We start from the raw sequence: 27,578 nt of genomic DNA on the forward strand, positions 1-27,578 counted from the left end.
ACATTTCACTGGAGTTTATCTTCGGCACCAAATGAAGACCCACAGAGGCAATGAACTGTAACACATAACCAAAGACACTGGAAAAGATTACTGAAGAAAAGCACGACTAATATACTGAAAGATGTAAAAAAAATTAGCAATGCCATGCAGATCTCTATGCAATAGACCTGTGTAATTGATCTAATTTCTCTTACAGGTAATCACAGCATCACCTTATTTAAAATAGAACAGCTACAACAGTTCAGTGGTGTTACTTTCCCACATTACGGGCTCTGTGGTTTGGCATCATGGTAGACACTGCATTTATTTCCTGCCTCAGAGTAAATATAGCTATGTGTCAAGACAGAATCAGAAGATGAAGAGAACTTTGTCGCACAGGATCCTATGTACCTAACTTGCAGTGCAGGAAATGCTCTGTTTTTGTATTCACTGGGCTGCAAACCACTGGAGAAACATTTATGACTCTACTAATGCCATCACAGTTTACCGTAATACTATTGTGGAATTTTGAGGCCCTCAGAATGGCTCTAAAAGAGCATAAATCTGAAACTGCTGAAACATGAGAAAACACTGTGTTATCACAGACTTCGTATGTATTGCCCTGATGAGCAGAGAAGCAAGTATGAAGTCTCCTATTCCAATTCTGGTTTTCATTCCAGGTGCAAAATTGTAAAAGTGAGAGGAAAAAATAAAACAAAACAAAACCCACACGACTAAACATGACAAAATTTACACTGTGCCATGGGTTTCATTTTTCGTAAGTATGTTGTCAAGATGTTATGGGTCAAAACATCTGAAGGGTATTCAGCTATCCTGCCACTGAAGGATATTCAGGATATATGCCTTGTATAAATTCTTTACATTATGAAAGCGCATCAACTTATGTAGCCACTCAAGGTATTAGCGGTCTTGCAGAAAACTATACTGGTTGCTGGTCTTGCCCATTAATATCAGACCTTGCAGCTATGCCACTGAAAAGTAAAGTTGAAATAAAACTGAAATAGATGCTATGGCATGACACACAGCTCTCAAGACCTTCTATGTAACTACATCAAAAGCTATTGTAATTTATATTGAGACTTGAACAAATAATGTCTCTCTCTTCTTTCTCCTAATCTAATACCCACGTTTCAATGAGTGCTGCTGACAGCATTTGGCAGAGCTGTTCCAGTGCTTTGACCTGAAACTAGAAAGAAAAATCTCAAGCATATTGTTAACAGGTTAAGTGAGATAGAATGCCAGTCTTCAAGAATACAGAGAAGATTTTAGGCTAAAAATTGTAAGATGAAAAAGTTACTTCCACAAAAATCTCTAATCTTCAGGTCTGCACTTAAGTAGTCTGATGACAGCTTTTTTTTTTAATTATCTTTTAATGACGTTCCAATAGACAGTCATGTAAGATTAGCTTCCTCCAGCGAGACACATTATAGCTGAAGTAGAAGTTGCCTCTGTTCACTTATCACTATGTAAACAGCCCCATTTAATTATTTTCTAAAAGCTACTTATAGGTACAGGAAAGATCTGAGGCTAAAACTTAAAGTTGAACTTCCTGACAAAATTCTCTCAAATATCCTAGAATCCACAGTTGATTATTCTGTTGGGACCATGTATTCTTAAATAACAAATAGCTTTCAGGTCTCCGTTAATTGTCAGGCATGCCACTGCTTCTCAGTATGCACAGTTCCTATAGAGTTTAACAAGTCTCCTAGTTTATTTTCAGAAGCTACTTTAAAATGTTTTTTTTCCTGAAATCAGAAAGCCTATATACACCTACGCCATGCACCATTCTAATCTGACATGAGTCAGGATCTTGCATGTACACTCTTCTCTACAAAGTCATGTCATTATAGTCAAGCCAAGGATGCACCAAAGTTTACAAACTGTTGTCCAATCGTGATTTGAGGGTCTGTTTATCATCCCAGCAGCACTACTTCTTCAGATATATTTATTATATATTCTCCAGAAGAAGTTTCTGGGACAGTTGTGACTTTTTGTTTATGTCTCCTCTTCCCCTCCAAATTTCCTGTAGTTCCGCTTTATGCTTTACTTAATACACACCTTTTTTTTCAAGACCTTTTCCATTAATCAGCAATAATGAAATGTATTCACATTGCCTAAGCTAGACAAATAAGAAAGCAAAGGAGAACATAAAATGCAGAAGTAAAAAAGGCAACAAAAAGAAATTAAAATAATTTTCCATCACTATACCAAAGAGATGTGTAAAAAGAAGAAAAAAAAAAGAAAAAAGTTATGAGCAGTGTAGCTAAACAACGCATAAAGTAGCACCTGTTTTCTCCTTGCTACTACACTGATAGTCATTTAACCAAGATGAAAAACTAACTTCTCTGTGGGAGTCCGTGTGAAGAGAAAGTTAAGACATCCACTGTTTACCAAAGGATCTCTAATTTTAGATGATCACAGAATTTAAGACTCTCTATGAACAAAAAGAAAAATCCTGTGCAGGAGGACTTTACGACAACCTCATCAACTACAAATGAGACATTTATGTTATGACTAAACATTGCCTCTGAACTGTAACAGTTTTTTTCAGGCGACAATGTGAAAACAGACCTTTAAAGCTTATACAATTTTGAAAGAGAGCACATTCATACAATCATACCTATTTCCACATAGCGGTTTGGAAGGTCACGCATTTCACTGGCATGCCGTTCTTTTACTGAGCAAATCTAGGAAACAAAGATTCAGATTGTTACTATGAAGTCCTAAAACGATACTAACCTTTCCCAGAAATGCTTTTTCTTACTGAGGCATTCTTGGACATGTATTCCTGTATTTTGAAAAACACAGTGAGGATGCATCACTGAAGAACAGAACCGGACCACAAAGTTAGAGCTGTAGCCCACAGCCTTATAAGTATGCTGAGAGAGGAGAAGGAAAATGGACCACAAGAGAGAAAGCTGAAAACATCTGCCCACTAGGATTTCTTCATAGTAGCATATATGTAAGTTTGGTTTTGGTATCTTCCCACACTTTGCATCTAATTACCTTACAACTTCAGTCAGGATACGTTATTGCGACTCCCAATAACAGGAGTGGAATATGTACATATAAAGAAATGCAAATACCCAAATGTTGTGAAGCACGCACAATACAAGGGGGAAGACAGATGCCAACCTCATGACAGGCCTCCTCATTTATAAAACTCCAAGTTTGATGCTCCAAAAGCTTTTTACGCTTCACCTGCCTCACTTTATCCTCCCTTTCCATCTACTCCTACCAAGTACTTTTAATTTCTCACTGTGCAGTGATGTAGCAGTCTGTTATTAGATAACAGCTAACAGGCCTCTAACAAACTCATGTCAGGTACTGGTCTGAGCAAATCATAGGCAGTCTGCAGCACACGAGTTCCACATGCCAGCTCCCTACTGAAAGCAGAACAAAACCCCAAGCAATCTGTCTCTCCACAACCTCCCCCCAGCTTTTTTTTTTCCCCACAGCTGACCAAAATCATATGGCTGTTTTAGCAGTCACAACCTCCTCAGCCCCCAAAACAATCCCCTCCAAAAACACCTCATAGTAAGTTTTCTTCTTTAATGCTAATCAAAAGAAATGAATTCAACAGCCGACTAAGAGCTTTCAAAAGAGGAAATCTCTCCAAGGCACAGAGAAGTGTCCCTGAGGATTACATTTGCTGCGTGCTCACACACAGAGATCTGTCTGACCGCTGGGTGTCTATCACTCCTCCTCCTCATGAGGGTCAGTTCAATGACATTTCTATGGCAGCGGGAGTTCTGCGCACTGTAGTCAAACCAAATTCTATTTTTTTCGATTGTCTTTGCTTTTTCAGAAATAATCCTCTGTTTGTCTGTGATAACAGCAAGCATTTATTACAAAGACAGGTAATTGCACCTTTACTGAATTTCCCCAGCCAATAATCAGCGTTAAATTATCCTTCCAGCAAAGGCTGCAGGGATACATATCTGGGCGAAGGCTTATGTCGTCTCGAGGCACATTGGTAATTCTTTGCTTGGAGATCATGTCAAGTATCTTCACGCCCTGAAAGTTAAAATACAAGAGAACTTTATTCAGTATGACAAACTCCTACTCACCACATCCCGGAGTATTTTGTATGCTAAGGCAGGGATAAAAGTTTATGGCATAAGTTTCAGTGCTGGGCTAAATATGCCATCAGAAAAAGCTGTCGATATGAAGAGCCATCTAACCCAGGAGGCAACAGAAGGAAAGGATAAGAGTAAATTAGATATTTTAAATTCACGTGCCAAATGAAAAAATATAGTAAGTGAATGAGTGACAGATTAGCAACTCCAGTCATGAACCAGTTTCAACTGGCTGAGCTGGTGCTACTACTGGAGAAATGAAAAAATCCCAACTCTTCCACAACAGACCCTGGAAGAAGCAGAAATTTCCACCTTGGAAAAAGAAAATATGTGAAGCAAGAGCTCATTAAGATAAATGAAGCCAATCTGTACTTCTCCAGAAATGCATTTCTACTCTTACATTAAAAACAAAAAGCAAGCGTATTTAAACAATGCTTGGTTCTGTACGCTGTGATTTTTCACTGCCTCCTCAGGAAATCTCCTAAACTAACAGAACAACAAGTTTAAAGAAAGGAAGATTAAAGTAATTTGAAAGAGGGAAGGAAAAAAAAAAAAAAGAGCTATTAATCAGATTTTTCAGTGCCATTTAGAAAAGGTGAGCTATAACCTTTCCAATAGCAAAATGGAGATTAATTTCATGTTAAGTAATGACTTGGTCTTAGTGATTTAAAAACAAAAGTCCCCAACATAAAACAAAGGATTTTAGTAGGTATTTCCTTTAAGCTCAGTGAGCAGAAAAAAACAACTCTCATGATCACAGAAAAGGGGATGGAAGAGACCTTGAAAGGTCAGCGTCCAGGATGCCATTCCATGTTAGGATTTTTCTAGTGAGAAAACAAAACTGATTTAAAAGATCCCTGTGCCCCTTTCTGTTCCTCCCCCACTGTGAGTTTCTATGTCCCCAGCTGTACAGATACAACTGTTTTTAAGTGAAAGAGTCTAAACATGGGGGGGTCATGATCTAAGCCAGATTTTGCCTTTTGTTTTGTTATAAATCAGAAAGAGCAGTAGTGGTATGGTGGCAGGTGCTGTTTTGTTTTGTTTTCCACACAATCTTTGTCAGTGAAGAGCTCTAAGCATGGAACACACTTCTATTGGCATCTCTCAGGTTAACAGTCAACAAAGTTTCAGAAAAAAACTTGCACACAGCATCTGCAAGGTAGAAACCCCAGATCTCTGGGTAACATAAACAAGGAGGTTACGCCTTGTCCTTTCTAAGATCACCTGATAAAATTTGTGATCTTGCTTGAACTGCGCTTTAGTAAAGTTGTATTTTATTAATCTCACCACTTGGTCTTCAAGGATGATTTTCAGATAAAAGTGACCTATATCACACCTTCTGTTTTTCTATAAGATGGCAAATCCTATATGGGATAGACTAGCTTACATTTAAAGCGCCTTTCAAACCACTAGCATAGGATCTTCTATAGTTAAATGTATGCCATTTGCACCATGAACCAAAAGGACTTAGAGTCAACTTCCTATCATGAAGGAGCCTTAAAACTGTTCAAACGGGAATTAAGCAGCCTAATTTCTCTAAGGATTTGGTCCTCGGGTGTCTCAGTTTGTAAAACTTAGTCTTGGCCATGGAGGAAGAAGGGCTGATACAGCAACAACCATGGGCTACTTGAGCATCTGACAAGCAGAATTAAGTCTTGCCTAATTAACCTGAAGCCCACCTCAGAATACCTAATGTCTAACAAGCTCATTCATTGTACCAAAAAAAAAAGGCATAAGAAAATAAAAAAACTTGGTAGTCATGCACAGACAGTAACAAGCAAGGGTAGAAAAGATTTTCTCTGACTTCAACAGAAAAAAAAAAAACAAAACAAAAATGGAATGCAAAACATTCCTAGATGATGGAGAAATTTTTAAAAAGGTAAAGGGGGAGAGGAAAGGCCAATAACCAAATATATTAATCTTTTGGAGGGCAAGTGTCATTTCATTTTTCATTGAAAGATAGGCCCTGACCATGCCTTTTTGTCTCTGACAGATGGCTCTCAACATTTTATTAGTATTCTGTGTTCTGATGTGGCACATCATCTCTAGGGATAGCTCTCCCCAACTGTCCTATCTATTCCCAGCAGATTCACCTAGAATATATATTTTAATTGTATGGCTCTGAAAAGAACAAAACCTTCAAAAGAGCTAATTTTATGACCACCAAGCACTCACTGAAATTTCAATTCTAATGCAGTAATGAAAAGGCAGCAAATAAACAAAAGTCCACCTCTAACAATTTCATACAAAACTGGTTTTGAAAGGAATAAAAGAACAATAGCTTTAAAATATTTTAATAAAGGTTTCCCTTCAGAAGGGAGAAAAACAATAGAAGGAAAAAAGCTACTGTGTCAGAAGTACTTTCACCACATTTTAAAATAAGACTTTGGAATTTAGACATGATACATACTTAAAAACATATCCCTCACTGCTGAGCTTTAAAACACAGACCTTGACCCATCAATTAGATATACAGTGATAGGTGAAATGCAACTCTCAGCATGAAAGTGATGTTTCCCTTTAAAATGTGAATTACACTTAGAGAAAAAGGGTCTATTTTCTCCTAAGTCTAACCTTCTCTACTGGCCTACCAAAACAAGAAATTATTACTATCATTTATTATAATCTGCAGTATTTGAAGTACATAGTATAATGTCACTTCAGTACAAGTTACAAAATCAAGACAGGTTTGCATTTTATTTTTGGGAGGTGGTGAAGTTCTGTTTTTTATATAAATAAGAGTTACATTGTCATTCCTTCCTCAGACTGTTTGCTTCAATAAATTGTAGAATAGCGTACAGTAGTGACCATCCCCAACAGTGCTATGTAGAGCTACTTTTCTGAATTTCTTCAGAAGAGGCAATCATATGAAGAACACTGACTAGCCAGCAGGAAACACCAGAAGAAATTTCTACAAAGAAATGGGATATAAAAACTACTGTTCAATGCCTTTATACCTGATTCTTCACATGTACCATTTTTCAACGGAATATTTTGGCAATTAATGTTGAAATATTTCAAATATCAGTGTAACACAGGGGGATTTTTTTAACAGAGGTGACAAATACTTACCATATTATTGGCCCAAGCAATTAAGTGTCCTCTCCATTTTACATTTCTTATATTTCCTTCCCCTTCATGTAAAACCGAAGGCTTCCATCTATTCATCCAGCCTCTCTCATATAACAGCAGCTACGAAGAAGAGCAACAAGAAATATTTCTGTGATACAATGCAGTATGTAAACAGGAGAGATGTTTGTTTCTTCAGTATCAAGGACAATGAAAAAATAAGCACCTATTACAAAACAAATAATTTTCATTTAGTACATATACACTGAGAAATCAGGTATACTACAGAATTCAGGTTATTTTAATAATAATATTAATAAGCAGGCCTTCCATCAAGTTTTTTCAGAGAACAGTAAGTATAATTATTTCCATTTTAAGGATAAAGAAATTAAGGTATTTGAGAACCTAAGCCTATGGAACTAGCGACAACACTTCAGAAAGCTGATGAAGAAACCAGGCCACCTCACACCTATCCACTGATCTGGTGATAGGCTCCTTCTTCCCTCCAAAAAACAGAGATAGGAAAAGTGTACCAAATGTGTGGAGTTGTCAAAGAAAACGAATGAAGACTTCCAAGTTTTTGGCCTTTTGCTTGGCCCCATGTGGAACTACATGGCCGTCCACAGGGCTCTAGAGATGCTGCGCGTTAGTCCCGCATGTGCAAACTGCACTGTACCATAAGTGCTGCTGACTGGAAAACTTGTGTGATTGGGAATCCTGGATTCTGCAAATAGGGAAGGAATTTAAAAATATCTAAATGCACAGGAGATGCTATGAAGTGCTTTACAGCAAAGAAAAATCCAGCTACGTGCAGACAATTTGCATGACCGTCCAGCTATTTTACCGGGTCCTGTATGGTTTTAGGAAGTCATTAAATAAGATTATAACATGAAATCACTTTCAGTGATGCAAAGTGCAGCACGTGGAGGAATATCTAATTAAGAAGCTGAAGCATCTGTGGAAGATCATACTCTAAACACCAGTCCCGCCAACTTTTGAATGAGTGCACTCATGTGCAGACACATGCACAACCTGAATCTCAGCTTCCATGAATGCACAATGACCATTAAGAGGTGTAATTGCTACTTGCAAGGACTTCTACCATGCTAAAACCTAAATTGAGTACCTGTTTTGCTAATATTCCCTAAGATCCTGCTATACACACTTTTTTATACATGGGATCTTCGTCCATATTTGCATATGAGAAATGATAAGACACTAGTTGTTTAACATCTTTTAACAAACTAAGGGATTTTTAAAGGTACTTACACAGACTGCCTCTCTCTCCTATAGCCACAAGATGGCACTAGAAGACAAGTATTTTCTCCAAAAAGTTTAAAGTAGGCACTATCCAGGATGGTCTATCAGAAACTTTTGTGTGAAGTGCACTGCAGACATCAAACTTCTCACTCGAGCGTATCTTGCCATTTTAACCTCACTCAAAATGACCGTGTGTCCTTCACATAGCTCACATGAACACCCACTTTTAGACAGTCTAGAGATGTTTTCTTCCCACCTACAAAAAGTCTACTCAATAAAACTCTCAGAGAATATGCTGTATCACAGCAAGCAAGGCATGACATTGAAAGCAGGGGTAACATCGATGCTTATGAGGCAGCTCCATATACAGGAACGTGCCTCAGTGGGCTGGTGGGTGGGTGTGAAACAAGGGAGCAGCCCTCAGCCCAAACAAATTGGCTCCACTCAGAAGATGGGGACGTCGCTAAAAACTAAGTGCTGTGCTGATCCAAACTTGAAAATCACTTTTTTCCAAGTCCACAAGCTCCTAAGGAGAGGTTCGATGGAAAAAGAACTGTCACTCGGACACTTCTTTCAAGACAGTCCAGTAAAGACAGCAGCAAGTACAGAGTATTTTCATCTGAACTTAACTGGACAAGGCTGTGAAAACTGGTGTGGATGACGTGAAATGTTAAATCTTGCTGACGTCAATTATGTTACTGAACTCTGAATCTCTTCTGCTTGTGACTGAATTGTGATTTAAGTTTATTTATTACACTCAAGATCCAGAGCAAGCTTGGAATGACACTTTGCTGCTATTTTGTTACTGTTCATGGTTTGTGAACATCAGGCTTTTTCATGACTCTCCACCTGCGCAAGAAGTTGCAAAGAAAATAAATGACCCGAGGAAAAAAACGGTGAGGACAAAAAAACAACCAAACAAAAAGCCCCCAAAACCCAGAACAAAACAAACAAACAAAAAATCCTGCTTTGGTCTATGCTCAACACTGAGCACACAGTTAATTAAATTATCAGAGCAAGGCAGTAGAAGACAACAGTCTAATATTCCCTATAATAAAGATGGGAAGTGCGTCTGAATCACTACAGCACCCATAATTCCCATTTCATATCAGCAGGTGCAAAACGTCCAACACTGAAGGCAAAGGACATGCAACATTGTAGCTTTGAAAAAAAAAAATTACTAACTTATCTGCAATGGAATTATCTGTGTTTTATTGACATATGATGAGATTTATTTATTCTTTCTTATGGCAATGACACCTGGAAACTGAGTTACTGAACCCAGAACTTTGCTATGTGTTTTGGAACTGCTATCCACTGAATGTATCAATCTCAAAATGAGAAGCCTAATTTACTTCTTACTCTTCCTGTCTTTATCTTCATATTGAACTGTTTATCATACCATAAAGCCATTTAAAACTTCAAGAGAAACTAGACACATAGCAAAAATCCACTGTTTCTGGAGGGGTTCCTACTACCATCTCCCTCTCTTTTTGGTAGGGGAAAAATATTTTAGAGCTTTGTTTCCCATATTTTGTCAGTCAGCATTCACAGTACTTGTATTTCAACAGCAGCCACAAAAATCACTGTCTTGCATCCTCTGCAATACAGTTTATATTCTCCCCTTTTGATTTGCTCTGGTAAATTTTCCTAGTCCTGTGTTACAATTTAGTAGTGCTTAGAATGCACTTCCAGCATCTCTTGCATGTACGATGACATGACAATATAGCTAAACTAAAATAAAATAAACTAAAATAAAAGCAACTTTGAGTTCAAGAGTTCCCACCCACACTCCTTCATAGTACACTGCAAATCTTGTGATAGTTTACTACTTATTATTTCAGGAGACTTCTTAACTGCTTATGCTTTTCTACTAGGTCATTAAGAAAAAAAAGACACACTGAAACACATGAGACAAGAGGATGGTGCAGGACACTTTTTGGTTCTAAAAATAAGTTGATATAATTCTCTTGGATTAGTCAATACATCTCTCTGTATCTCTCACTACTAGGAGATTAACCTCCTCCAAAAAGAGCTCAATACTCTGTTTTAGAGTGCATCTGCTAAAGATAACACACTAGCACTTGGATTTAATGGAGCCTATCATGCAATTAGCATTAACACTAATTACATATAATCCCAGTCTTTAAACTATGTACAGGAATTCTCAATCCTCTGAACAAAGAGGCTAACAATTGTAGCTTTGGTAGTACCAATACAGTGAAGTAATTCAATTCAGTTCCATCCCACTAGCAAACCGCACCTTCAAAACACTGAAATAAAAGATGTCTACTCTCACACAGTGCAAAGTTTCAAAGGAAATACAATTTGTACTGATGCATTATGCTGAGCGTCATCTCTTTTTTTTCAACTGGTGCCTTCTCTGTAAAGATCTGGAGAAGTTTTACAGAAGAAAAAGGCTGAGACTTCAATTTGTAACTGAAGAGCCACCCTTCCCTTCCATACTGCAGCACTGTTGGGCTAGTTTTTATTTTAAAAATTGAGGAAAAAAAACTCCCTGTATTTTTCCTTGTCCTGTTCCTTGTTTGCCCAAGTGTGAAGATGTGCCCACCTGTGGCATTTGTTCTGATTTTTGGCACCTGTGTCACCAACTCTCCCCTCAGCCAGGCGAGATCATAAAAACCTAAAATGCTACTGCCATGATTACAAGTGACCACTATAGATAACTATTGTTTTCAGCATAAAAACAACATTAACAGCCACAGCCAAGATTAACAGATACACAAGAGTAACACAGAACAGCATGCCACATGAAAACTTACTGTTTAACTCTGCATCCCTAGGAAAATATATAGCAACGATTAAAAAAAATACCACTTCTGTCTGGAACAGCAATGGACTGGATGAGCTCAAACGAGGCACAGAATAATGTAAGCCTCATGTTTTGAACTGAAGACGAGTTTTCAAAACCTCGTCACAAAACACTGCTGTCTAAGGAGCTGGGTTGTGGACGGAAGGGAGGGCAGGAGGTGCAGCCAAAGGAGATCAGCAAGGAGGTGGTGGGAGGCAACAGCAGCATTGGGAGGTAAGTGATGACGACGGTGAGATACGAAACAGGAGCTACTGCTGTAGTTAACGGACAGAGAAGCTAGAAATTTTGAGATGTTTAATCCAAGCAAATGCCATAGGACTTGTATTAGGCTGTACTTTTAATAACTCAACTGCTAGATTCCAGCTGTTGCCTATTCACAAAGAGCTACAGGATTAACACCTTCGAAAGCAAGTCCTGCAGCCTCACAGGCAAAAACACAAGCTCTCGCACGTTTAAAATATTTAGATCCTCTTTGCTTCCCACCTCAGGCAATGAAAAAAGTTTTCTACACAGACACTGGCAAAACACACAACTATAGATTACACACACACAGGACTACGATCCATTCTCTCTTTATACAAACCAGATTTGTTGGTTACAGCACGAGGATAATGTTCTGTTTTTAGTGATAAAAAACCAAATACACATGCAAATAATAATAAAGAAGAAAAGTAAGCAAAAAAAATCTGCTTATTAAGCAAACAGCACATCACAACATATCCAAGTGCCATCTGCTCAGTAATTTGGGATACATCCGGGCATTATTTATCACAACAAGCAAACTGCAGACCAGTATTACTGTGGCTTACTTGCTCCTACAGTTTGTTTCCTACTTATGGTAAATTATCCAATGCATGGACAGAAATTGCCATAGTATTTACTCTTTCGTCACTTAAACCAGACCTTTGAGTATTTACTGACAGACATTTTATAGCTTACAAAGCAATCTGCCTCTCTTGTCTAGTACTCTTCTACCCAACATAATGCCAAACAGCTGACTATCTGCTTTCTAAAAATGGACTGTGCTGCAAACAGCATCCTGACAATTTAATAATTTGTCAAAGTAGTCCAACCAGTTATTATGAAGTACATATCACAGGGTTCAGAGGTAAAGGTCATCTATTTACTCACAAAGCAAAGTGCATCTGCTGACACTAAAAAGCAGACAATTAAAAAAAAAAAAATGAGACATTCCCTCACAGAGTTGACTTTAACATAAAAATTCCACCACCTGTAACAGCAGTTGCAGACCCCAAAAATGCTATTTCTCTTCTCACTTGTGCTTTGTTCACAATTGCTATCCTTTCTCTGTATATGATGTTACTCCTCCTGGAGTGGAAAGGAATTTTGATAATCTTGGTTTGCGTCTCAGGCAGGAGACACCATGGATACAGCTCAGAATTTTAACACTGAAATAGTATTTTAGAGCTTTTTTTTATACATATAATGAGAAATTTGCCCCAGGTAACACTAAGTTCTCTCTGCTTTTAAAACAGACAAAGAAAAGAGTCTAATGTTTAAGCATGGGCACCAATACGCTCAGATGCTAATTCTGGAAGGATAAATGGGACAAACATGTTCAGACACATCTGCATTTGAAAACCAGTATTTATAGTGTATCTTCTCCACCAAAACAAATATAGATCCCATTAGAATTATGGTTTTATATCTATTTCCACCATATATATTTATGTAATATAAATATCTTATGTAGATATAGACACAGATAGATATAAACATGTGACTGCTGACAGTCACAGGGTAAATTTTCAGTTTTATCTTGGTTCCCTAGCCCTTAAAATGGTTCAGATTATATACTCAAATCAACACTTATTCTACAAAATGCATGTCCTAGGCAAATGAGGAGCCCAGTCTTTTAAGATACTAAATGTCCTACTCTATAGGGGCTTCAGAATTCATTTGCTTAATTGTGCTGGGTCGCCGCTACCATGGTGGGAAAGAAGCCCTCCAAAATCCTTGATTACTACACAAACAGCAGAGTGACTCAATCGCTTCAGAGGATTCATGCTTCTAGGAATTTTACTCCAAAAGCCTTCATGTCTGGTTATTGATGTTAATCAAAAGATGAATTAAGGAGTCTCATCAATGCCTCTGCCAAGAAAGAAACTTCAAGTTGTCCTGCTCCCCTAATTCATCATTAAATAAGATGTAGCAGCCAGTACCTTGACTTTGGAACTGAAATATCCTTCAGTCTTCCCTCTTTGTTAGTTCTGCCTCTTTACCCCTCTGGATATAATGGATGCTCAAAATTTGCAATAACGTTCATTTAGTTTATGTGTTGGGAAAGACCAGCACTCTAACAGTTAAATAAATAACACCTTGTTTTCAGCTTTACCACCCTCATTTAGTTGGCTTCTACCCTGTTATTTTTTAAGATTAGACCCTTTTTTAAAAGGTAGAAGGTTACGGCCTTCAATAGCACAGTATTTGTCTTTTTCCTTGCTTTGAAGCTCTACTGTCTGCTTTGGACAGGAATGCCCTGTTATTTACAATATACAGTATTATTATTTCAGGGTTACCATCATCTGCCAAATCATCACAATGGCGCTGTAGTTAATTGCAGAGATAAGGGGGAGGGGAGCAGGGAAGCACCTCTGTTTAGTATGGTACCTATTGCTTCTCACTGCAATCGTGTCAATGTTTGCACAGTGTCTGCACTGTTTCTAGGCACAGGTAATATTCATTCATTGAAAAAAAGGGGGTGAAAAAAAGATGTTCCAGCCTAAAAGAGAAGGCAATGATATTATCTCAAGCTTAGCACAAGTTCTTTAAAGACTAGAGTTTAAGTAAGCAAACAATTTAAATTGGTTAATTAGTTCATAATACAATTTAGAGAAAACCACTCTTAAAGGACATGCCTAGTTAAGCAACTGTATAAACATATGCACAGTAGAGTTAAGCTTCCAACAACCTGCAATTATTTAAAGTTACCACAGGGAGCACCACTCTTAAATGAGCTTTAGGTCAGGCTAAGCTTCTAAGATGTGGCAAATCTCAGCACCACACAACAATTCACCCAAGTTCCAAACCTCCACCTGTGTTGGGAGCTGAGGACCTAAATCATGCATCCCTGAAGCACATCACTTAGCTTTCTTCCCCTACCTCTACTCTTTTTGTTTGTTTGTTTGTTTTGTTTAAGATATTGTTGCTCACCTTGAACATTTGCAGAATGCTCTGCAGTGGGTTTTTGAACCAAAAAGTGTATTTTTTTATACATTTTTTATTGTTATGAAGGACTGTGTATTTCTCAAAAAATTAAGAAAGTAGTAATTTACAGTTATAGCCCCCCTCACCTCATTCATTTAGTATCCTACTGAGGCAGGTGCTTAGCTTTAAAATTAGTGTATCTAAGCAGGTACTGAAGTGTTTTTTTGAGATGAGACATAACAGTGTGAAGGTCAGGGGGGCAATTTCTCACATTTAGTATGCATGTGTGGTTTGGCTTTTTTATTTGTTTCATTGCAAACTAAAATCAGCATGAAATTCAAGTAGGAAATCAGGAACATCTTCCTCATATTCTGAGACAACATTGTTCATAACGCAACTAGAGGGGTTTGAGGGAGTGATCAAATTTCTTTCTGGGTCCTTTTATCTGCTCAAATTATCTTGGCAAACAACTTTTTAAACCTCCCAACATTTAAAATGTGAATATACATTATGTCACCGTCTCCCAGAACAACAAAAAACAAAGACAAACCCGGGAACCCTTTGGGCAAAGAGTTCACACAATTCACACTGTGTTTTTGAATGCAGCTCAGGCAAGGATCATAGCGTGAGGGCCCTAAGCAAAGCTTTTCTCTTAAGCTTGGTCCCAAATGAGGACAGCCTTACCTCCAACCTCACCACGCGTGCCTCCCACCACTGCCAGCTATCAGCTCTGAAGTCGCGGTGTCCATGCAAAGGCTAAAAGTGCAGAGACCTCAGGAGCCAGGGGAGGTCCCGTCCCCCTCCCTGAAGGAGCTCACCTAACTACACAACCTCCAGACACAGGGCAAGAGATGGGAGGTCCACAGCCCAAGGTGGTTTGATTCCTCCTCCTTCTCATTCTTGTGGACCAACCCCCCATTGCGGGCTGTCCCCATTTAGCTCTTTGGCTTTACACTTAAGGAAAGGTGCAAATAAAAAGCTGGGATGTTTTGCGGGGCCTTTTTCTTTTCAGAAAAGAAAAAAAATGATAAATAAGCAGGTGAATTTTAACTTTCTGAATTTTCAGAGCATTTTGTTTCTTGTTGCCTTTATAACAAGCACATATGCACCTTTTGGAGGAAAGGAGAAAAGGGGAAGGGTTTCTACCACAAGGCCAAGAGATTTTATTTGTTGGTTTTATGTTTCAATAAAATCAAATTACAGGTGTCGAGGGACATTTATTTCAATGCTAAATACCTTATGTTAAGATGTCAATTAAAGTTTTCCTGAAGAGGAAAGTTCCTCAGCAAAAAATGAATGCATTGAAAACGAGTACACCATTCCCCAGAGGACAGAATATAAAACAACCTGTCAAGTAATCAAAGATAACCAAAGAGAATGTGTTAACTCCCTGATGTTTTTTTCTGTTCGGCATCAGGTGAATGCAAGCTCTTTTACCACCTGACGGAGCCCTGTTCTATTAATTCTGCTTCTCTCTTTCCATACCACTTTTATCAGCACTAAAAAGCTTCACAAACTGGTGGCTGACAAAGACATACACTGACTATGCATTATTTTAAGGACAACACCAACTCCGACCAGCCAGCAAAAGCTGCCAAGCATACACACCACTTAAAAAGCAAAAAAAAACCCACAGCTATGCTTTTAAACATACTGAACTGTTAATGAAAATTAAGTTGTATTCAGCACTAGGAGTCTGTATTTCTTACGTGCTTGTAAGAGAGAGTCATGGCATTCGGTTTGATGCATCTATAAGTGAGGATTGTTCATCCTTAATTCATAAGAGAAGGCAACAGGAAAATTCCTTGACTTAAGAAACTTTTCTAAATTGGAGTTGTCATATTTTGACTGAAAATATGTGATGTGATACAAGGTACTTGGAGGACCTGGAAAGAGCTGTAATCTGGAAGTCAGAATTGCACCCTACACCAATAAGGCACCATAATGCACACTTAAAATAACAACTGCCCAAAGTAGGAGACTTTGCACAAGTACTTAAAAAAGTGGGAGCGCTATTCTACCAAGAGCTCCCGTCAATTACTTTAAAAAAAAAACCCACACCATGAACAAGAACTGGTGAAGATACCCGAGTTTACTTTTAAAAAAGCAAACAATCAAACAAAAAAAATCCAACAAAAAATCACCCCCAGTTAAAGCAAAAGGAAAATCTCAAACACTAAGACCAACATACACTGTAAAAGATCAGTATTAAAGTCTAACTTGTGCTCCCACTTCAGCAAATTAAAACAAATTGAGAAAATCTGCCTAGGAAATGCAAATGACATTATTTTCAGATTGTGTAGACATAAGTATTTCTATTATGAAGCTCAACTTGTTGCAACACGTTTTTAACATTAAAAGGGCACTTTTCACCTTTGGAATTAGTCTTAATTAAGTAAGAATGTTTTGGAATACAATGCATACAGAGAAGGAAAAAACAGAATTCTTTGCTATACACGTTGAAAAACAAAACAAAACAAAACACACACACACATAGCCTTCTGAGTTACTTTCAAAAGCTGTTTAAATATAGCCTAAAGTTCATTACACTACAACTGCTTACCTTTTTCCCTCCTGTTACAAATTGCTTGAAGTGCGATCTTACAAAATGAGGATGAACGGCAACAATCTGAGAATCAGGCAGGGGGGGGAAGGGAAAAGAAAAAAAAAAGAGAGGATTGTTGTGTAAGTAAGAGTTTACAGGGAGCATCACATCATTTTTTAAACTAGATAACTCAATGGTAATACATTATATTTGGCAAACGGTACTTTCTCTGAAGTAGAGCCTAGTTGTTTCAGACATCCCAGGGTTTTTTTGCCGTGAAAAGAAAAAATTCTTCATATTGTAAGGCACATGAAAACTCCCACACCTGAGGGCCACATTGCACCAAACAACTACTTTTTTTTGCCCAGTAGGCAGCAGAATTAGGACTGTGCAGCACAGGACTGCTGTGAGCAAGGGTTACCCTCAGTAAGTCTTGTTTGGGAACTGCCTAGAGGGCACATACACCTCAGCCTTGGTGAGTTTATTCATCCCCTTGCCTCCTGCCCCCACGAGCAATACAGAATCACAGGATGTTAGGGATTGGAAGGGACCTCAAAAGATCATCCAGTCCAATCCCCCTGCCAGAGCAGGAACACCCAGATGAGGTTACACAGGAAGGTGTCCAGGTGGGTTTTGAATGTCTCCAGAGAAGGAGACTCCACAACCTCCCTGAGCAGCCTGTTCCAGGCTCTGTCACCCTCACTGAGAAGAAGTTTCTTCTCAAATTTAAGTGGAACCTCTTGTGTTCTAGTTTGAACCTAGCACCCCTTGTCACAGAATTATAGAATGTTAGGGATTGGAAGGAACCTCGAAAGATCATCTACATCCTACTGTTGGTTGTCACCAAGAAGAGCCTGGCTCCATCCTTGTGACACTCACCCTTTATAAACATTAATAAGGTCACCCCTCAGTCTCCTCCAAGCTAAAGAGACCCAGCTCCCTCAGCCTTTCCTCATAAGGCAGATGCTCCACTCCCTTAATCACCTTTGTTGCCCTGCACTGGACTCTCTCCAGCAGTTCCCTGTCCTTCTTGAACTGAGGGGCCCAGAACTGGACACAATATTCCAGATGTGGTCTCACCAGGGTAGAGCAGAGGGGAAGGAGAACCTCTCTTGATCTACTAACCACCCCCGCTTCTAATACACCCCAGGATGCCATTGGCCTTCCTGGCCACAAGGGCACAGTGCTGGCTCATGGTCATCCTGCTGTCCACCAGGACCCCCAGTTCCCTTTCCCCTACGCTGGGAAGACCCCAAGCAGCAAAACGCTATAATCTGCCCACACCACTTTTCCTCCTGCAAGAAACTTTTCTTGCTAAAAAAGCTAGATCTTCCCATTTGCCTAGTAGAGGTCCTTTTCCAAAGGCCAGGCAGCCACATGTCTCTCGGAGTATAACTGAGGCTTTCCCTTCAGACGTGGCACCTCAGCATTGCCATCCCACTGCCTTATCCCAAGATGGGCTTTAACAGATAAGAACTGGTTGCAAAATATTGACTTCACAGTTAGCAGAAACCTCAGAATTTATATCACAGATCTACCAAGAAAGAAATATGTTGAGACAGGTAACAGCTGAAACAGGACAATTTCTCTTTCACTTTGCCTTTCGTATTTGAAAAACTCAATAATACTTCTTACAAAACCAAGATCGGCTTTCTTCCTGCCTAACCAGATCAAAAGCTTTTATATTGAGATAGATAACTATTTTCTAGTGACTTGAATAACATTACAAGGAACTGTTATTCCTCTCTCTCATTTAGATTCAATGTGACCTTTCTGTTATTAAAGACAACAACAACACAATTACTAAAGATTAAAACAAGCACTTACTTTAATAGGGCAGTCAAATGTCTCATGAAACTCTTCTGCTGAATACAATCCAAACACTTGTACCTAAAGAAATATATTAAAAAAAACCAAACAAAAATATTTACCTAATAACCACTTGACAATTAAAGGTGCAGGTAAATCACTAACAACTAGAAGATTAATTTGAATGCTAACAGGTTTGGTTTTTTTCTTCCTAAAGAAAATAGTCATATTTAAAAAATCAGAGTTAACTGAGACATCTTGGACTTCTATTATGGAGTATCACCAAATATTTTCAGCAGTGCAAAAGTACTTATTTGAATCCCTTTTTTTTGTTGTTATTGTTACAAACACAGCAAAAACTACAAGTTCCTATTGCTTTAGGCTGGTCAAATCTGTTTAACAGATACTGATATAAGTAAGGTAAAAGCAACATAATAACATTCAGGGGAAGATAAATTAAAAGTCTTCCTTTCTGAGAAAGAACTGCAGGATTCTTTCCCCTCCAAGCAATACAGGGTTTACATAAGAAAAAAGAAATTTGTGACAATAAAGTAAAACCAGTCTGAAAACCAAGTGTCAAATGTTTCTTGGCATCCTCTCCTCCTCCCAAGTGTATTCAGTGCTTATTTGTTTTGTTCCATGACCACTGGAAATTGCTTTCTCTGAAGATTCCTCCTTTCTCATCTATGTTGATGTCTCAGTACATTTAATAGTCAGCACTGAAGTAGTGACCACAGGCCACCAGAATATCAGAATTAATCCATCTGAAGAAGGTTCAACATTAAAAAAAAAAAAAGTATGTTTCTACTGTCAAGAGAAATAATAGATTTTTAAATGTTTTCTTGCCTTTACTTATAAAATAGGTACAGCGGTATCAAGTGTTAAGAAATACTATCAGACTTAGATGCTCTGACTACAGAATAGTTTTTCTCAAGGTTGTTGTGAGTACAATCCTCTTTTGGGCTCACGTCTCTTCATCCAACACGCAATATTCCATTTGCCAATTCTCAGGTGAGACAGTTGACACCTCACTTCCTGCAGGACTTAGGAGTAAAACATGGCTGAAGACTTACAGCCAGGAATTAGTAATTGATTTACTAGTTATGATTCCCACAAAGAATAACAACTGGTCTGCTTTTTCATTATGATTTTAAGAGGTTTCCACCCACTGCCAGAAGCTGTTGGAACAAAATCACCCGGCAGGCACGGACACTGCTGGTGAGAGAAGTTAGAGACAAAAAGATAAGGTTTAGTCACTCATCCTTATTTTCTGGAAAAGGTAATTCCCTTCAATAACTCTGCCCTGCATGTTCAAGAAGATGGACTCCAAGAACTAAGAGATCTTTTAGCCTTCTCTCTTCCCATCCCCATCATGATTCCTTCAGGGGGAAAACAAAAAAATGCTAGTAACAAAAACCAGAAAACCCACTAGACAAAGATCTGCAGAACAAAGCCAGTAAATACCAGTAATGGGCCGCAAAAAGTGAGGCTTAATGGCTCTGGAAAGATCAGTTCAGAGGACAAGAACCCCCAAAATTCCTGCACATGGTCAAGGAGACAGAGTAAAAGAATTAGGCGACATGAAGAACTAAACCATCAGCGAGGAACTAAACCATCCTCAGAGCAGCTCAAAGTTCAGCAAACCACCTCATCTCCCTTTCAAGCTTGTCTCCTGGATACATCTCCTAAGCAGCATTATCAGCTCTGTCCATTACTCATTAGCGAATATACTGCCTCTAACAACACGCTTTAAAAATACTGCTGCATGCACTGCGTAGGGCTGAGCTACTGCTCCAAAGGATTGGAAAATCAATATTTGGAGACAGTGAGATGCATCGCAAAGCTGTGATTACGTAAGCCGACCAACGGGTTTTATTTGAGTTGGGTCTGGCTGTAAGCCTAGAAAACCTTCAGGCTGATGTCTAGAGGATTTTGTTTTCTGGGTTTTTGTTTTCATCACTTGGCACAGCTTATCCAATGCAGCAGACTAAACAAAATAAGAAACAGAGAAACAAGAAAATAATACAGAGAGAAGAAAGGAGGATGAAAAAGAACAGACATGGTTAAAACACTGCAAATTCCATGGAAGCAGAATCCTCAAAAAACATCAAAACACCCCTCTGAAATTAAAAGTAATTAATCAAAATTAACATTAGCAACAATGTCTTTGACATTTTCATAATACTGCATCAAACATGGCAACATGGTATTCCTTTAAGGGTATGAAAACAAAATGGAGCCAGTTAACTAAAGAGGGAAAAAAAACCAGCATAAAATACATGTTATCATTTTTACTCTAGGGACACCGTATAACAGTTTATTACTTCTTAGTGCCTTTTATTCTTCAGAGAGAAAGTGATTATTTCGATATTACAAACCTATATTGGATTTATCTATTTCTACTTTCTATCCCCACTCAGCTCATGATGTTTTTGGGAAGCTAGAAAAAGGATTTCATTATGACAGTCCACTATATTTTGCCAGACCTGTCCAATTTTAAATATCCAGACCCACCACTCCAATGAATCCAGGCTTTTTCTTTGCTTCCGCACGTGAAAGAAGCTGCCAAACCTCAGTGATCAAAAGGCACACAATCTACAAGCCACATTTATTGAAAAATGATCAATGTAAGACTTCACGGATATTCTTAACATAAATATTGTCATAGTTATTAAACACAAGACTAAAACATGTAACCATAGAGGTTTTCAATATAATTTATATTTCGTCATATGAAAAGAGTGATAAGCCAATACAGGTACAAATTATATCACTGTTATATAATGACATGAGCCTTAGTAAAACTGGGAGTCAGACATAGGTTTTTCAAGACAGCATGCAAGCAGGCAAAAAACTAACCTGAAAAAACTCCACAATTCTGAAGCTGCAAGCCTGCTTCCCCTTCTATTTATTCCAGAATCAAAATTATCCTCTTACACCCTAGTATTTCCACACCCACACATTTTACTCAGCCAGTGAACAGACTAGCGTGGTGGCGGTGGTTTCGATTTCTGTTCCTTTCCGTGCCAGTGGTGAGCACCTGCAGTTGAGTCCATTGGCAAGGATGATTTTCAAAGAACCAGACGTGCAGTGCAGAAGAGCTGCATGTGGTTCCAAAACCACTTGTCGGCCATGTATGACATACAGGTGCCAGGTTTTGACATTAGGTCTGGATGCTGCCTGACAAGAACATTAGAGAATTGCACTGTGCTGCTATTTCCCTCTCCCACTCCCACACATAGCTAGCCCAAGTGTAGTTTGAGAGCGGGAAAATAAATAAAAAAGTAGTAAAATAAAATACATCAGACATCAAAACACCTTCCTTCAAGAAGACAAAATGGTTTCCATCTCTCTCATATTATCCATTTTGACATGGGAAAACGCACTTCCTGCCTATTGCAAAAATCTTTTGCGGTGGTCCAAAGGACATTTCTTCATTACTGGGTAGAAAATACTTGCATCAACCCAGTTGGGTCATTTCTTGCTTAAATTTGATTTATGAAAACTAAGCTGTGACTTAAAAAAAAAAAAAAATTCACTATTTTTATTTATTTGAGTTAATGACTACTTTTCAACCACTTCTACAAATGTTTAACTTCCTACAATACAAATACTCCCACTGTAGCAAAGAAAGAGCTTTAAGGAATGTAAAGTTACACTTTTGTCATGACCCAGAACTTAGAAACTCTACATTACTCAGCCAGGAATTTCTGCCATTTTCTTATACAGTAGCACAACACACTAGTATGTGTTTTTGCCCATTTTAAGGGAGGATTCTTTCACAGAGATACACCTTTCTGGGTCAAGTAGAAAGTCTAACTTCTGAAACACCTAGGTTGTTCAAATCTCCAGACAAGCTTTTCAATGTAGAATATGGTGAAGCACCAATGCCCCTGGACTCTATGAGCACAAATATGATGAATATTGTACTTGTGACACTCCAGCTCTGCATCAGAAACATTACCAGAATTAGCCCTGGCTTCGGGGCCATACTTTAGACTGCCTTGTAATGTCACCTTCTGGATCCACAACAGATATTTCACTAAATGAAGACAGATTCACCATTTAAAGTACTGGAGTCTTTTCAAATATGGCCATATCAGAGCAGAGATTTTTGAACGTTTCTGAACTCTAATACGTATTTTTAATATTAATTTATGAAAAACGTGTCCAGCTTGTAGTCTCACTGCAACACACACATTTCGAGTCAGTAATCCACAGCCGCATCTGAGGAGCCCTCACAGCAAGTGCTTGCTTCTCTCTACTATTCAAAACACCCAAACAAACAATGCCGGCTCAACATTTTTATTACCTTTCACAATTACTGACCCTTTCCTTATCTTGCTTAGACAATTAGGACACTCTTGCTGTGTTTCTTACAGGCTGTAAAATTCTACAACCTGCTTTGATGGGCACTAGTATCCCAATTACTGTGTCAAGATACTGACATCAAGATATCTCTGAGAAACAAAAGGCTTGGATATATACACTGGCTGACTGTCTGTTAAGGTAAAAAACCACCTATTTGGAAGGAGAAAAAAAACCCACAAGTGCATACAGTCCAAAGGGGTTGTTTTCTCCGTTGTTCCATCTGCAAAATCCAATTTTATTATTAATTTATAGAACTTCTATTGAATGCGATGCATCCATTAGGATCACTGACATTCCTCCTCCCCCCAAGTCTGTCTACTCTGTAAGAAATGTTCTCCTCAGTAAGTCAGATGGATATTGAGAAATGATTTAAATGATTTTTAATGCACTGAATTTCTATATGAGTATTATATTAAAAAAGAAGCTCAAATACACCCTGTGCATTAGAATTTTATCATTGCAAACCAACATTAGAAAAGACTGCCATCGACTTAAAAACAAAAAAGACATTCTTATAAGTGGAAAATCAATCACCAAAACCACTAAATGTCACAGCTCAACATTCCAGAGAAGCACTGATAATTGTTAGTTATACACTGCACAAATGATATATGTCTTCAGTCAAGGAAGTAGGTGCCAGTTTTTTAGGATACTGTACATATATTGATTTTACATTTATTTAATGTGGCTGTTGTAAGACACTTTATTCTTCTGATAAACTATGATTGCTTATCAAAAGATTCTATAATTCAAGAGAAACATTCATAACGTGTGTGAAAATGAAAACCACCAGCCCACAGAAATCATGCCCACAAAATCCAATTTTGTGGATTTATAGCAGAAAGGCATTAAACTACTGTCTTGCAGGAACAGCAGAGTAGTCACTGAAGTATAACTGGCACAGCAGTAATGATTAAGGTGACATGTCCTCCTGCCACAGCTGTTAATCAGCTTAATACTAGTTCCATTATTGACATTCTTGTAATTACTTTTCTTACGGCACATTTGTGCAAAATGTATTTGACTTTAATTTTGTGTATTCAAAGGTGAGCTCAGTTCTCAAAATGGATGGTCAAAGTGGTGGTGCTAAATGCAGGAATTAACTCCACAGGTATGACAATTATCTCAAGTGTCATAATGATGACTACCTGCTACCTCATTAAATATATAAATGGGTTCGTTGTACCTTGCCATCTTCTGAGCAAACACCCATGTGTTCTCCACTTTCATCCAGGCTGATCTGATTTATCTTCACTGGGCTCTAGAGAAATAAAAGAAAGAAAAAAATACTTTTAAAGTTGACTTTAAAGTTACATTGCCAATCGCATGCTTTAATGCCCCCCACACTTCCTGAGATCTATGTGTTAACAGTTGTGTAATGTTTAGTTACACGAATCAAAAAAAAAAAAAAACCCCACAGAATAAGTATTGCTATGACAATGCCAAAAGACAGCCTTCTCCCCAGCCTTTTGCCTAACCCAGAAATCTGACATTTTTTGCAGTTACGTGCCCCAGGGCTCCGGAATTCTTGTGAAGTGCCAGGCTCCTAAACCTTGAGCATCTGCACCTGCATACCACAGCTGTTCATTTAGAACCTCTCTTGCTACCAAAATATCAGCATGAAACAAGCTGACCACATAGACATCAAAGCAACTGAAAATCTTTCTGGTTTGGTCTGATGGGTATACTGGCAATTATTTTTTCCTTCAAATCCCTTCTTTTGCTTTCATTTTTGCCTCTACCACTGTTCTCAGAAGCGAGTATTAGAAGGTATTGAAGTGCAATGTAAGTGTACTCATTCTTAGACAAACAGTGAGAAAAGCCTGAAGGCTGCTCCAATTTAAGAAATTTTCCTTTCCCTACCCAGATACACTTTTGGTTCTAATCTACAGGGTTAGATGGCATCTGTTACTGTTTACTTGAGCTTAAACATCTATCCTTAAGTACTGAGGACTAAGTTATAACATCATTTGGGTAACGCAATGCATATCCTCTCACATACAAAACCCCATATCCAATTATATTCAAGTACCAAGAACCTTCTTATGTACCACGATCCTGATTTCGCCCTCTGTAACAAATACCTCATTATTTCAAGCGTCATTGAAGCATCTTCACTACCAAGTAAGCCTCTCTGACACATTTAAGAACAACTTTTCTTACTCATAAAATTTTTAACGTACTGAGCCACAAAACAGATCACTTCTGTGGTTGTGAGCATGATAAAAGAGAAATCCTTCATATGTTTGTGTGAAAAGAGAGTGTCACTGGAACAGTGCTGGAGTTGTGGGTCATGTTAGATGTTACACAGCTGTGTTTAAAATATCACAGGTCCTTATTTATGCTAGGGCTTCTGGAATTACATAAAAAGTACATCATAAAAAGTTATATAAAGAACACACTGTCCAGATGGACTATCTACAGGAGATAAACTGAGGTCTTCTCACAGCTTTTCCCCATAATCTTTCACACACGAAAATATTCCAACTCAGGGAAATGAAGTTTTCCTCTCTTCCACCTTGAAAGGAATATATGCACAAATCACATTTCATTTTCTGGAAGCTTTTTTCTAATCAAGGTTGAACCTCTGAGCCCTGCGCTGTCACAGCTGCCTGAGGAGCCAGGATAAGGATGCTGCCAGCCCTTTTGCTTTCCTACTTCCTTGTATGCAGGAGACACCACTCTTGGTCTCTGTGTCACTGCAAAATGCTATATGGAAATATCACAATTACCGCCTATCACAAAGCGGCCTTTCAGCTGTGTGCTGTTTGCCAAAAGAGTGCACTGCTGAGGAAACCATAGAATTGTTTTGGTTTGAAAAGACCTTTGAGATCATCAAGTCCAAACATTAACCGAGCACTGTCAAGTCCACCTCTAAGCCTTGTCTCTAAGCACCTCATCTATGTGTCTTTTAAACACCTCCAGAGATGCTGACTCAACCACTTCCCTGGGCAGCCTGTTCCAGTGCCTGACAACCCTTTTGGTGAAGAAGTTTTCTCCTAGTAGCCAATCTAAACTTCCCGTGGTGCAACATGAGGCCATTTCTCAAACGAACTTTCCTTGACTTACATGTTCCAGAAGTATTTTCATCTGTCACAGAGTGGTTATGCTGCACTTCAAAACCAGAAGCAAACGCATCACCGGCAGTGCCAGCAGCTGGTGCACATTCCCTGCCTGCCTCCCGACACATTTGGGGGGTGTCAGCTGAGGAGCTGAGCTGAAGGCAGTAAGCCTGCTGGTGGGGTCAACGTCCTTGTGAAAGCTTTGATTCTCAGACACTGCACACACAGTTGGCTGATGCCAGGACTGGAGGATGCCAAGTAAGGCAAGACATGTCACTTGTCAGTCTCACTTTCTAGAAGTTCCATAAAAATTGCTAGCATGCACTTTTGTTCCTCCCTTACCTTGAAAATTCCTTTCTAAACTTCTGTTTTGCTCATAGTACAAAAAAAATATTTTGTCTCTGTTGAGGGGAAAAAAAAAAAGCCAGCATGTCTCTGCCATTCCCTCTACAATGAGAAACACCTCTGGTCCCCTGAAAGCACAAACACAGAAAGTTCAACTGAGTTCACCATGTATGTGGCATGCATTTTTGTTCTGGGCTGCATCTAAGTTGCCATTGCCTCAACTTTCTCAAAGGTTCTTCTATTACTCTGCAATTGGAAAGCCAAAACGTACATCTTGATTAGCCTCACCCTGACACAGGATCATATGTTAAGTTACGGTGTTCAAATGGTTCCTCCCTCCAGCACCTAAATCTGCCAACAGGGCTGACAAGACAGCAGCAGCAGATCTAGCAGCACACCTGTGTGATGGCTCTTCCTGAGACACTCTACTGCAACAAAGCCCAAGACAAAGAGAAACAAAATAGGATACTGCACAAGAGCTGACAGCCCAATCCTGCAGTCCACACTGTTCCCACGTTGCTGGCAAATGGCTTTGATAAAGTTTGACACTCAAAAAATGAATCGAAGGAAGTAGGTAAGACTATGTAAGCTACCTTCACATAAATGTGAAGATAAGGAGCAGGATGATGGAATTTATCTACCATGCTGCAGTCTGGAAGTCACCTGGCACTTCAGAGATGAAATGTGCGATTGCCCTCAGGTGACCAAAGGATGCCTAGAAAGGCAAAACCTCTCTTTACATATATGCAGAATACTACAGTATTTACATTTTTTTCCACATTCAAAATTGCACATAATACTTCAGAACTGGTTTTTGATGATTTTCAAAGATTTGATTTTGAAATTTGATGATACAGTATTTCAGGACTCTGTGTATCACTGGTAACTTGTTACAAGCCCTCTGCATGCCCAACACCTCTGTCTTTTACTTTCTCCAATTTTTTTTTCCTGTTGTTTGCAGTACACACAATGATGACAATCAGGGAAGACAAATAAGTTCAACTAAAAGCAGACCTGCTCACTTACAGAAAACTCGA

General features: G+C 38.7%; 1 protein-coding gene across 1 annotated transcript in view; it reads right to left on the bottom strand.

Moving 5' to 3' along the window:
- Positions 1 to 27,578, bottom strand: part of VPS41 (VPS41 subunit of HOPS complex) — a 105,656-nt gene that overhangs the window by 40,657 nt on the left and 37,421 nt on the right. Inside the window, exons 5-10 of the mRNA XM_082044242.1 lie at positions 24,321 to 24,395; positions 18,782 to 18,844; positions 16,973 to 17,038; positions 7,152 to 7,271; positions 3,871 to 4,017; positions 2,621 to 2,687 (exon numbers count right to left, since the gene is read on the bottom strand). Coding sequence (XP_081900368.1) covers positions 2,621 to 2,687; positions 3,871 to 4,017; positions 7,152 to 7,271; positions 16,973 to 17,038; positions 18,782 to 18,844; positions 24,321 to 24,395 — 538 coding nt within the window. The remainder of the gene's footprint in view (positions 1 to 2,620; positions 2,688 to 3,870; positions 4,018 to 7,151; positions 7,272 to 16,972; positions 17,039 to 18,781; positions 18,845 to 24,320; positions 24,396 to 27,578) is intronic.

The sequence above is a fragment of the Streptopelia decaocto genome (genome assembly GCF_964273445.1).
Source record: "Streptopelia decaocto genome assembly, chromosome: 2".
NCBI lineage: Eukaryota > Metazoa > Chordata > Aves > Columbiformes > Columbidae > Streptopelia > Streptopelia decaocto.